This window comes from Mixophyes fleayi, chromosome 2 (assembly GCF_038048845.1).
Source record: "Mixophyes fleayi isolate aMixFle1 chromosome 2, aMixFle1.hap1, whole genome shotgun sequence".
Classification (NCBI taxonomy): domain Eukaryota; kingdom Metazoa; phylum Chordata; class Amphibia; order Anura; family Limnodynastidae; genus Mixophyes; species Mixophyes fleayi.
This window is the reverse complement of record NC_134403.1, coordinates 359,214,839-359,227,671: the sequence shown is the minus strand read 5'-3', so window position 1 is coordinate 359,227,671 and position 12,833 is coordinate 359,214,839. Positions and strand designations below refer to the sequence as shown.

At 41.5% G+C, this 12,833-nt stretch overlaps 1 protein-coding gene across 1 annotated transcript in view; it reads right to left on the bottom strand.

The window, feature by feature from the left end:
- The window catches only part of MORC3 (MORC family CW-type zinc finger 3), a 36,992-nt gene that overhangs the window by 7,694 nt on the left and 16,465 nt on the right, over positions 1-12,833 (bottom strand). Inside the window, exons 4-14 of the mRNA XM_075197229.1 lie at positions 12,295-12,509; positions 10,035-10,182; positions 9,504-9,651; positions 5,956-6,087; positions 3,777-3,896; positions 3,590-3,687; positions 3,400-3,501; positions 3,035-3,157; positions 2,868-2,945; positions 2,097-2,118; positions 1,768-1,934 (exon numbers count right to left, since the gene is read on the bottom strand). Of these exons, the coding sequence (XP_075053330.1) occupies positions 1,768-1,934; positions 2,097-2,118; positions 2,868-2,945; positions 3,035-3,157; positions 3,400-3,501; positions 3,590-3,687; positions 3,777-3,896; positions 5,956-6,087; positions 9,504-9,651; positions 10,035-10,182; positions 12,295-12,509 (1,353 nt within the window). The remainder of the gene's footprint in view (positions 1-1,767; positions 1,935-2,096; positions 2,119-2,867; positions 2,946-3,034; positions 3,158-3,399; positions 3,502-3,589; positions 3,688-3,776; positions 3,897-5,955; positions 6,088-9,503; positions 9,652-10,034; positions 10,183-12,294; positions 12,510-12,833) is intronic.

The window sequence follows — 12,833 nt, the reverse complement described above, 5'->3', positions numbered from 1 at the left end:
GTAATATCTTCTAGCAAGTTGACCGTTAATATGCATTTGATTTATAATTTTTTATTTGTTTTTAGTGTTCCATAGGTTTGGTTGTGTATGATGCTGCAAGTATGCAAAAGTTAGTTGTCTCTTTATTGAACTTACGAGCGATCGGTTTTGCTTTATATTCATCCACATTGTTAGTAGATGGTTTATGTTATACTCCACTCTTAATAAAATAAACTATTATCCCTTTGATGGTTCCAGATATAAGCTGAAGAGCAAGAGAACCGTTTTATTATTTGGTGTAAAATAAAAATATATTTCTTTTTAAACAGGTTTCAATAAAGACCACCCAATTGGATTGTGTACAGTTTGGTGATAATCACAGACATTACCTTCTTGTAACAAGATAGACGATGTTGCTGCCTCTACCGTCTATAAGATGATTTTCCCTTTGGGAAAACATATATAAAATGTACCTTGCTTTTTATAAAATGTATTTTTTTTATGTCACAAGGGGACTTTCATACACAGAATTTTATTTTAGCATTATTGGCCCCATGATACAAGTGACATACCATGATGTTGGCCTCTCCTGAACAAGATTAAATCTATCCTTTTATACAGCAGCACAACCATGTACGCCAGAAGTCTGCTTTGGGCACCAAGTGTGGTGAAATGAGGTATTAATATCACCTCAGCCAGTCTGCACCTCGTATCTCACAAGTGGACTATAAAAACATATACTTTTTCTAGCCCTCTGGTTCCCCATATTTGTCAGTCATATTTAAACTTGTATCTCTATTTGAAAGTTGTTAAAATGTCTGCCAGCATGTTTTTCTAGTCTTCTTGCAGACCAGTCCATTGTTTCAGCCTAGGCAAAAGGATTATTGTCCACCAGTCCTGTATGAATGTACATCACACCAGGAGGTCTCATGTATCAAAATAGGGAAAAGTTCCACAGACAGAGCTCTATGTTTAATTACAGAGGACTGCATTGTGTATTTAAAATGTAAATGTGTCTGGATTGTGATCTCTCCTATTTAAACAAACTTCGCTGAATAGCCACAGAACTATACCTATCCCTAATTATATCAAGAGTGGCTCATCTGCTATGCCTTTGTCTGTATGTTTACCTGTGAAAAGGTAAACGCAGTAAAGGACCAATCAGGCAGGTCCTGAAATTTCAGAGGTCGTCATTTTTGGGCTTAAAAGAGAAAAGGGCCAATCGGTCCCTGGAGTACTGCTGTTGCCCTGATCTACCTCTCCAGGTCTTGGGGAGCTGTGTGTCCGCCAAAAGCAGAGTGAAAGTGACTCTGGACCACTACCTTGCTGGTAGCCTTAAAATGAGAGTGGGGGAGAAGCTTGGATGGATAGACAGCAGTCCCCGAGAGCGGCTAGGATACTGGTAAGGTGTTTACATTATACCCTGTATGTTGTCTGTGCCAGACCGTAGTGTTATTTGCTGCAGATTATTATTTAAAGATGTTTATTGCTGTTTGGTGCTACCATTTTGTTAAATAAACGTATTTATTTTATTTTGGATATTTGCCTGGGTGATTTTGAACCTTGGATAGGTACTGGGTAGGCCAGATGTGCGGCGCAGAAGGTTACATTAAACCCGGTATCATCACACCAAGCAATGGTCTTCTAATAAAAGACCATTAAAGATATGAACATACCCCATGTTTTACTGAGCAAGAAAGGTACAATACAAATCTGCTTATTTCCCAGTGAGCCATTTCCAGTGTAAATGTTCATTTAATATCGCAACTGGCAATAACTTATATTTACCTGCTTGGATGGATGGCAGGTGGGGCGCCAGGCTGCAGTGCGGCCTCAGGCGTTGAGGCGAGAGTTGCCGCCGAGGGGCCCGGTTTATAATGCGTCTGCACGTGATTCAGCGCCGCCTGCATTTCTTTACTTGGTGGTGTAAACAGAATTGTGCCTTTTTGAAAGACCTGTACCAACATAAGGAATTAAGAGGGAAAATGTAATTTTCACACATATTAAACACCTTAATATAACGTCAAAAAGTTTGATTTAATTTAAAAAAAAAAAAAAAAAAAGTGTCAAATTTTTTTGTAAGATGTTAAAAAAAAAAAAACAACAACAAAAAATACCTGTTGAAGTTGATCAGATTTTCTGTAAGGAAAAAATAAATAAAAAGTATTAGACCGAGAGAGGTTTTATTTTATTTCATCATTTCTCATCTGTCAAAGCTAAAGATTTAAAACAAATGTACATTCAGTTCCAGTCTGCATCACCAGAAATATATGTTCAGAGATTAAAGATGAGTATTCAAAATATATGTATAAAAACAAAAAGAAAAAAAAAAAAAAAAGGACAGCCAACAGGAACAGGGGGCCATTTCCACATACACTAATAACAACCATTACTCTCATCTATATCAATAGAATATGAATTGAGTTCAACAGCTTTCTCCACTTATCCCAAAAGATTCCTATCCCCCCCAATTATAAGAATAGCGGGCATTCTATGGGCAGAACATACCACCTTCCCCTGTGACTGAGCTGTAATAGTCATTGTCGTGCGTCTACTGGATGGATAAAATAACTCCCGAACCACAAATATACAAGAAACAAAAGAACAAATGCAGTCTTATAACTCCACATGTGAGGACCTCAGAATAATTCAACTGACACAGGTAGAAACCAGGGCTATTAAAAGCCTTGCAATAAAACATATCTTTTACATGGAGGTGTAAAATAACATTAAAAGTCTCCAAGTAGTAAATTATATATTAAATGTAAAATACATATCAATGGCTGTGTGTTTAGCTGGCAGCGGAACTTTAACTAGCAAGACAATGACTGAAGGAACGTCGAGGACACATTCTCTGCAATAAGCCCTCTCCAGGAAACCCAACTTGCCTTCGCTTAGGCGTCTTCTCATACGTCGGATGAGTGATTTCATCTTCATCCTCTGGTTCCTCAGGTACGCTGCAGTCTCTGGTTCACATAAAGCAAACACAAACCAGCAATAAATCACACGGCGAGTACCATGATGAGCGCTATAAGATGAGAAGGGTAACACTTACCGGAACTGAGGGTCAGGGTTCATAGAACAGTACCACTTTGCTGGGAGTTTCCTCATGGCATCAGGAAGCTTTCTCCATTTCAGGCAACTGTCGCACTGGGCCCAGGTCTGATCAGGGTTTTTCCTGTGTAGACAAGAATAGCACAATCACAACTGTCCCTGCAAAAATGTACATAAGGCGACAATAGTTGTATACGTGTAAGATCCAAAACGTATTGACCTCTTCACCAATAAACTTGCATTGTACCCATTTACAAGTCCTGTGCATTATGTTCCTTTATATTGCTATGCACCTTGGTCCGTTAAATAACAGGAGAGGTATCTTACATCTCCCATATTCTCCAGTTTCTCCATTATCTCACTTACTGGACATCTTCCACTGGAAGGCTTTGAGGATGTGAATTCATCTTTTCTTTCATCGCATTCCAGTAATCGTTCAGCTTGTCTCCTAACGCAACCAGTGTGAGCCTGGACAATGACAGACGTTTCACAGGTTTTATAAACACAATCTGGGAAGTGAATTGGGGTCGTATTTCATTGTGTCCCACATACTCACCTATAGTCATTTGTGTAGTCAAAATCCTGTTTGTTATGGGTGGGCTGTAAAAACTTACATTCCACAATACCGACAATACCAACGCCCATGTTGTTAGCCTAAAAAAAAATTAAAAATAAATCTAAAATAAAAAAATCCTTCTAATGAACCAATTATAGAAACCATACATTAAAAGCAAAAAACTCACCTTTAGCTGACAGCCAACTCTGACATATGCCTTAATGAGTCTGTTTTTGTGGTACATCATTATCCCATAATGGTCCTTGTTCCGACAGTTGTAGCCAAAAGTGAACTTCACGGTATTAGGCTGACAGCATTAAGGAAAATCTGAAGTACACATCTGTCCTGCTTGGAATATATCCCCAGCAAAATAACATTTTATGTTTGTGGTAGAGGAGAAGGGTGTTTTTAGGTTACAGGTAATCTCCATCCAAACCTTATCTTTTTTTAAATAAATTACACTTTTAGCTTAACTTAAAAAAAAAAACTACAATTTTATGTTATTGCCAAATATTATTCAGTAGATACAGCAGCATGTAAAATGGATAGGAAAAGCTGATGGCCATATGGATCACAGACTTCTTTACCTAGGACCCCACTCTTTCAACTATATAACTCTCAGACTGTGGTTTCCTGATTGTCTCCATTCCCTTCCTCACATCATGTCACTGCCCCTGTCCTAATAAACACATCACTCATCTCCTGATATACTTTGTGCTGCTGAGACTCTGTTCCTTCTAAATATAACTCTCAGTCCCCTGCTCACTTCATGTCACATGCAGCCCTGTCCTCTCTATGACTGGACAGGACACTGCCTCCCACATGATCAGTTCACCTACTGCTGCTGTGAACATTCTGATGATCTGATTGGCTACTATTGGAAGAATAAATACAACAGATGTATTTTAAACTGTGTAGCCTGTAAACAAAGATAACTAGGGATTCCCAGCATTCCAGATGCAATTTAAATCTGATCAACTTTGCTTACTGTTTGAGAAAGAAATGGAAAAAAAAAAAGGCCCAATGATGACACTGGTCCCCAAGGAGTTGTTAGCCTACTTTCTCTTAAGTATTACCTTAACCCATAAGATGGCTGGTTTGACTGGGAGAAGGCAATAAGTTTGCTGTGTAAGTCCCACTCCCAGTTATTACAAATGTAGTAACCATTTTGGAATGCAGGCAAGCACAGGATTCCAGAACACATCTCGGAATGCAGGCAAGCACAGGATTCCAGAACACATCTCGGAATGCAGGCAAGCACAGGATTCCAGAACACATCTCGGAATGCAGGCAAGCACAGGATTCCAGAACACATCTCGGAATGCAGGCAAGCACAGGATTCCAGAACACATTTCGGAATGCAGGCAAGCACAGGATTCCAGAACACATTTCGGAATGCAGGCAAGCAAAGGATTCCAGAACACATTTCGGAATGCAGGCAAGCACAGGATTCCAGAACACATCTCGGAATGCAGGCAAGCACAGGATTCCAGAACACATCTCGGAATGCAGGCAAGCACAGGATTCCAGAACACATCTCGGAATGCAGGCAAGCACAGGATTCCAGAACACATCTCGGAATGCAGGCAAGCACAGGATTCCAGAACACATCTCGGAATGCAGGCAAGCACAGGATTCCAGAACACATCTCGGAATGCAGGCAAGCACAGGATTCCAGAACACATCTCAGAATGCAGGCAAGCACAGGATTCCAGAACACATCTCGGAATGCAGGCAAGCACAGGATTCCAGAACACATCTCGGAATGCAGGCAAGCACAGGATTCCAGAACACATCTCGGAATGCAGGCAAGCACAGGATTCCAGAACACATCTCAAGTTAGAGAACACCCTTATTGCAGCACCATATACAAATCAAAGTAGAACAGCTTTTGTTACTGTAGTAACAAGTAAGGAGCGAGTTGCTCCAGGCCTTCTATATCCTTCCTGTGTCCCATACCACACATTGTACTTCATCTTACCACAATATCTTACCCTAGTAACCCTATATACACACACAAGTTATTTGTAGAGAAAGAGACACTACCTACACTAGCTGGGAAACCAGCTTTAAAGCCAAACAATTGTGAGTGAGCCTTTAGTAATTGTTTTACACACTACAAATTAATATATGCAGTAAATTCTAGACAACTGTACGTTTAATGTGCTTTACATTCCAACATGAAGAGAGTCATACAATGGAAAACAGTTATCATAGGGCTTTTACTGTATGTTATTTGCATTTTTGACTCTTTTTAGTCCACATCACCTAATAGTAATGGCTGCTGCATAAATAATTAGATAATAAGAGACACTTTATCTCATACATTTCCACACAGTTCGAGAACCATACACATATAAGGATACCGCCAAAAACTTGGGCCTGTATACATCCTTCTCTATAAACGCAAGGCTCTTGGAAATGAGTTGTGTTTGAACTTTTTGGCCCCTGATAACAATCTGCATCCGTGGTCTCAAATATAAAATGCTGCAATATGCCTGAAAAACAAAAGAAATGTGAAATGAAACCATTTAACATTACCATTATCTGGCTACAAATTATATCTATACAATACACCCACAGCGATTAAAGCAACACATCTCTTGAACAATTGTTAAATTTATATATAAACTCTAGACAGCACTAAATAGGCAATTGCTCGATGCTAGGACCATTGTTAATGTAATATCATACCCATCATTTATATGGTGTAAGACATAATACTGCAATTTGTGTTACTATAGCAATCAAGCAAGTAAAAAGGCCAGATTCAGTATTACAGGCTGGGCAGAAAGGGCATTTGCCCCGGAAGTTCAGCTACAGATTGCCCTGCAGGACCTGCATTTCACAACACAATAAATTCCTCTCCATACTGAACGTTAATAGCCAAAACCTGAAAATTTTACTTACCAGACCAGCAGCACAGAAAGTCAGTTTTATTAGTCCACACAGTAGTAGGGACTAATTGAGTCTTTGTCACACAGATGACCACTCTCCGATTGATCAAATTCGGTAACATTTGCACTGGCAAATCTCGCATCTGTTCTTGGACATCAGCAAATATATATATATATATATATTTGCAGTCCAAGAAGTACAATGGGCTCTGCCAAACAATGTTCACCACAATAATTCCAGAACTGGCTCACTTCCTACTTAGCCAACCGATTCTTCAGTGTCTCTACCTGTGGCACATCCTCAACTCTTACAAGGCTGTGTTCTCAGCCCTCTGCTTTTCTCACCTTCTCTGGTTGAACTAATTTACTCATTTGGCCCCCGGTACTACCTTACACTGACAAAACTCTACCTCTGCTGCCCTGACTCCTCCCCTTCTATACTATCTTGTGGGCCCATCTGTCTGCGATCTCCCCATGGATGACCAAACTCCACCTAAAGCTCAACATGTCCAAAACTTAGCTCATCATGTTCCCCTTCCCAGAGTCACCAACTCCCTTCAAATCTCCTTCACCATCAACAACAATTTCCCGAGTGCACCAAGCCTGATGCTTTGGTATCACACTTTACCCCACCCTCCATTTTACTCCTCACATCCGGTCTCTCTCCCAGTCCTGTTGTCTCCACCTTAATATTGCCAGAATACGTCCTCTTCTTACCCAAGATGCAACCAAAACGCTTATCCATTCTCTCATCTCAAATGCTGCAAACTCCTCCAATCTAGCATTCCCCTCACCCATCTATCCCGCTAAATACATCTTAAATGCAGTAGCAAAACTGATCTCTGTCTCCACTCTACATATGCTACACCACTCTGCAAATTCCTACGCTGGCTCCCCATATCCTCAAGAATCCAATTTAAAATTACTCGCCAATACCTACAAAGCCCTCAACACCAACACTTCAAATCTCAACTCAAAATACTCTCTCACTCCACCTTAGCAAAGCCTGTGACTTCCACCTCATCTCCTCCATGATAACCACCTCCCACTCCTGCCTACAAGACTTCTCTCGTGCTGCTACTCCTCTATGGGATTCCGTACCACTGCTGATCAGATTTCTCGCCAGTCATCAAATCTTCAAAAGTGCTCTGAAAAACCCACCTCTTTAAAAGAGTTTATTGCTGAGGAAAATAAGTGAACGTTTAAAAAACTATTCTATAAAACTATTATCCACGCGCTTATCATTTCCCGGCTGGACTACTGTAACCTTCTCCTCACCGGCCTCCCCCGCTCTCGCCTCGCCCCCCTTCGTTCTATACTCAATGCGGCTGCGGGGCTTATCTTCCTTTCTCGCCGCTCCTCTTCTGCCTCCCCTCTCTGCCTTGCCCTACACTGGCTCCCCTTCCCTTACAGAATCCTTTTTAAACTTCTTACCCTCACATACAAGGCTCTCTCCAACTCCACTGCCCCTTACATCTCCAATCTCCTCTCCATCCACACTCCCGCCTGGCCCCTGCGTTCAGCCAATGACCGTCGCCTCTCCTCCACTCTGATCACCTCATCCCACTCCAGAATTCAAGACTTCTCCCGAGCTGCCCCCCTGCACTGGAATGACCTCCCACGGTCCATCCGTTTGTCACCTAACCTGTGCTCCTTCAAACGGGCACTCAAAACTCATCTCTTCCGCATTGCCTACCAGCCTTCCACCTAACCCTCTCTCCATGCTCACTCTCCTCAGTAGAGGGGAGCGATTGCTCCACTCCTCCGACATCCTCTGTGCCTGTCGTCTGTCTACCCTCCCTATAGGATGTAAGCTCGTATGAGCAGGGACCTCCCACCTCCTGTCTCGCTACCTTCTCTTCTGCTCCAACCTCCACTCACTTGCCTTGCCTGGAGCCTCTGAAGTTTTGGCACTACTCGTTTATTGTATTGTACTGTTATTCCCTGTACTGTCCATTGTTTGTATTGTGTACGGCGCTGCGGAAACCTTGTGGCGCCTTATAAATAAACGATAATAATAATAATAACGTGGCTGCTATCAGCATTAGGCCCATGACTCAATTTTATAATGTGTCCTCCAACTTATGTACTAACCAAGCTATTAGTCAGTATCATCATTCTTAGAGAAGACCTTGGACAAATGTTGAGTCTTTTATTTGCTTAAACTGTCCCGGGCAGCCTTACAGTTTTTGTCTGCAACATATGTAACTTTTAGTGTGCACAGACATGAATAGGTCTATAAATATGTGAAATGCTTCAAGATACATCTCTCGTGTCTGTAGTGGTGCCTATACCGGTGTGTGAATAAAAAGGATTCATTATTACTTTTATTGTTACATTATTACACTTTCTTTGAAGATTTGATTCTGGCCATATACACAGATACACCCTTGTTACTGTCCCAATCTCCACTGATCGATACTTGCTCCTCTCGTCTCAGCTCTGCCCTCTTCCACAATTTATTTTTACCTCTGCTTTTATTTTCCCTACCTTGTCTGCCCTTGTTTACATTTGTTCTACTTTCTCACTTGCGCTGAGGAACAATATGATGCCGTACAAATCCAGAACAACGGTTTCTCTTTGATAGAAAACAAAGCTACAAGGTGCCACCATTTATTATGTTTATACACTCAGCTGGGTGGATGGAAATACCCAGCTTGCAGGCACACCAAATGGGTACCCCAAAAGGACCAAGTAATAGGCTGTTTTCCAAGACCAGGGAGCTCGCCCAGGAGTGAAGATTCCCAATTAACACTTAAGTCACAGACCAGGCACTGAGTAAGACTACATATAACCAGGGCCCTGTGTATAACCTCTAGCTCCTATCAACCAGCAGTGAACAAAGCTATAAATGGGGATCAATTATCCCTACAAAGAACACAAGCTTTACTGAGAACGCAGAACTGAGCAGGAAAGCTACTTGCACCATTCTGTCCATCCCGTGTGATCTATAATGTCAATGTCTATAGACTATTGTCTGACAGCAGAAATCAGCAGCAGCTTCTCCCCATACATACCCTCAAAGAATAATCACTGTCCGGGGCGACCTGATCATTCCTCTCTTGCTTCTTGAAGCCTCCCTTCGAAGTCCCATTGATCTCTTCAGGAATCCTTATGTCATATTTATCAGTCATAAAATCAAATTCCATCAATCCGCGCTTGTCCCTAGAAGTGTGGAAAGAATATGGAGAGCCATAAAACCAGAACAAAGAACAATTTCACAGCAATTAATAATCCCGTATGGACAAAGGAACTGAAATGTCCTACAAGTGGTGCAGAGACTTTCAAAGCAGTAGGATCAATGAGTCCCTTGAATATGACACACTGCTCCTTACAGGACTCTTGACGCAAGGGAGCTGGACACGACTTTCTGAGCATGGGTTAATTTGGACAAGGTCTGACTTATATTGCCAATAATTATCAAAGGCCGAAGACCGTAACAGTCCCGTTCATACCCGTACAAAGTACTATATCTTGCAATCGTACATTTTAAATATCACATATATTAAAGAGGGAACTATGTGGTTTAAATTCAGGTCTATCCTTACCTTCTTAAGTTCCAGATAATGATCCTTGTTCCCTTTTTGGTACCAATTGCATTTATTTCTGCCAGCAGTTCGCTCTCAGTCGCCAGGAGAGAGTGCGTTAAGATCGCACTCATATTTGCGTCAGAGTCTGCCGTCTTCACCAGTTGCAGTTAGAAGTGTTAAGGCAGCTCACAACAGTTAGGGATTAGCAATTAAGCAGTAAAAAGGAAAGTATTCAACTTAATGAGGTATTCAGCCACATCTAACCTTTTATAAAAATGCCCAATGTGATTCTGTTCCAATCGAGTGATGTTGTAAGTTAATAAGAAAATGTATATAAAATGTGTACAGTATATAACCTTACTCTCTCCCTCTGTTTCCCTGTGGGATTAATTTTGCGTCTCTCAGTGTCCCCCAATGGTAGGAAAGAGAAATATAAATACATTCACTCCATCATGTTACCAAAAGAACGCACAGTCAGTTTCCTAAAAACAATACAACATAACAGGCCAATATAATTGCAGAAATAATTGGATTTAATGGTGTGCTTGTTTTTTCTAACAAAAAAAAAAAAGGATATATTTAGAAACAATTATGAAACTGGGAATTTTCTATATCATGCTCGACATGTTTATAATTTAAGGTTTTGTGTGTCCACCAATTTGATTCATCTGTGTCTATACATTTAGTGTGACACAAACAATACCTACTGTAGATCATGTACATTTGTAAAAGTTGCCATTATTAGAGAAAAATGTTGCAAGTCGAACCATAAATGAGGTGCCAGGTAATTATCCCAATTTAGAAAAGGCAGGTGTAACACTTTATAAACTTCCCTATTTACATCTGTACTCTCCTTTTTTTTCTGCATTAGAGACTTTACAACACATACACATGACTTGGTTAAAGCCTGAAATCAAGATAAATCACGTCAGAATTTTTCTGCCTTTAATGCAGAACCAACATAATTCAAGTGAAAAACAACATAGGAAAAAAGTGAAAAAAAAAAATTACAATACCCAAGTTCAGTGGATCCCAAACTTTTTCAGTTCAAGGCACCCTTAGGGTCTCCATAATTTTTTCAAGGCACCCCTAAGCCAAAATAATTACCAAGTAGTCCCCGCCTTGCTTACCACTGGCCCTGCCCAAGGCACCTCAATGAGATCGCTGAGGCACCCCAGGGAGCCTAGACGCACAGTTTGGGAACCACTGCCCTAGTTGCATAAGCATGTATAGCTCTAAGCCAGCGGTGGCCAACCTGTGGCTCTAGACCCACATGTGGATCTTTGAGCTTTGAAATGTGGCTCCTGTAAGGGACAAATAAAAGGCATGTGGGGAGGTTGATTGGCATGTAAGGGGCACGTGGGAAGGTCTGATGGCATGTATGGGAAATTTAGGTAGATTTGATGACATATGTGGAGGATGATGGTCATGTAAATGGCGTATGAGAGGTCTGATGGCATATAAGGGGCATGTGGTAAGATCTGGTGGCATGTGGGGAAACTGATTGGCATGTAAGAGCAATGGTGGAATCTGGTGGCAGGTAGGGAGGTCTGATTTGCATGTAAGGGACATATGGGAAGGTCTGATGGCCATTGTGGAGGTCTGATGGGCATGTAAAGATTCAGAGGGGCACATTAAGAGGTCTGAGGGATTGTGGATGCAGTAACAGTGTGATCTTCTGTGAAGAGAGTATAAGTATCTCTTTGAACCCTCCTCCGCTGGACACGGCAGCGAGGTAAGAGCGGAGCAGTGCAGAGCTGAGCTGATTTTATGATTATTCTGAACATTTTGGCAATGTTGGATATTTTCTTTTTTTTGCTTACCTAGATATTGTAAATTATGCCAAATTTTCAATGTATGTGTGTACGATATGTATGCACATGTTCATACTAGGTACATGTATTTACACACATATATAAAAAGGTAAAGTTAGCTCTTTGCAGTACCTATAGATATTATTTGGCTCTTGGACTCTGAGTGGTTGGCCCCCTCTGCTCTAAGCTAATAGAAACAAAAAGTTCCAGGTGCATCGAATTGCGCTGGGATCTCCAGTACACAGCCCTCGCTGGGGCATTGTGCACACCTTTCATAATGGCCCTGTAACTGTGTTAAAGAGTTAAATCGATGACATTCAAAATCATTTTCAAAAGGTTATTAGCATACACCGGCCAGCATTGAGTGACTGTGATTAAGCTCAAATAAAGATCGGCTGGTCCTGCAGGATTTCCTTGCAGTGATTTGAAACAAGCCCCGTTTGTTCTGGACAAGAAAAGGATATTTTGTTTGTTGAAGGAGATGATGGGAACTATGACATGTTGTGCTTCGATATTCTCCAGGAAGGTCTGAGACAACATCCCGATATGCATCCCGGAGTCATTTTTGGTAAATACAATGGCGTCCTTGCCCAGACGCATGGATCCAGATTTAAAGCCGTTTCCATAAAGCCCCACAGGAGCGTGACCATTAATGGCAACTTTATCACTGAAGCCGAAACTACAACACAGCAAGTTAGACAAGTGAGTGTTATGCAAGACCGACTCTCCAATTCATTTACTATGGACATATTTAACTCTCCCCGCGGTAGCAGAATGGCCATTGTGACCACACCCACCAGCTGTGACATTACAGGGTGTCAGACAATCCCAGTGTGACCACACCCACCAGCCCTGACATCACAGGGTGTCAGACAATCCCAGTGAGACCACACCCACCAGCCGTGACATCACAGGGTGTCAGACAATCCCAGTGAGGACACACCCACCAGCCGTGACATCACAGGGTGTCAGACAATCCCAGTGAGGACACACCCACCAGCCG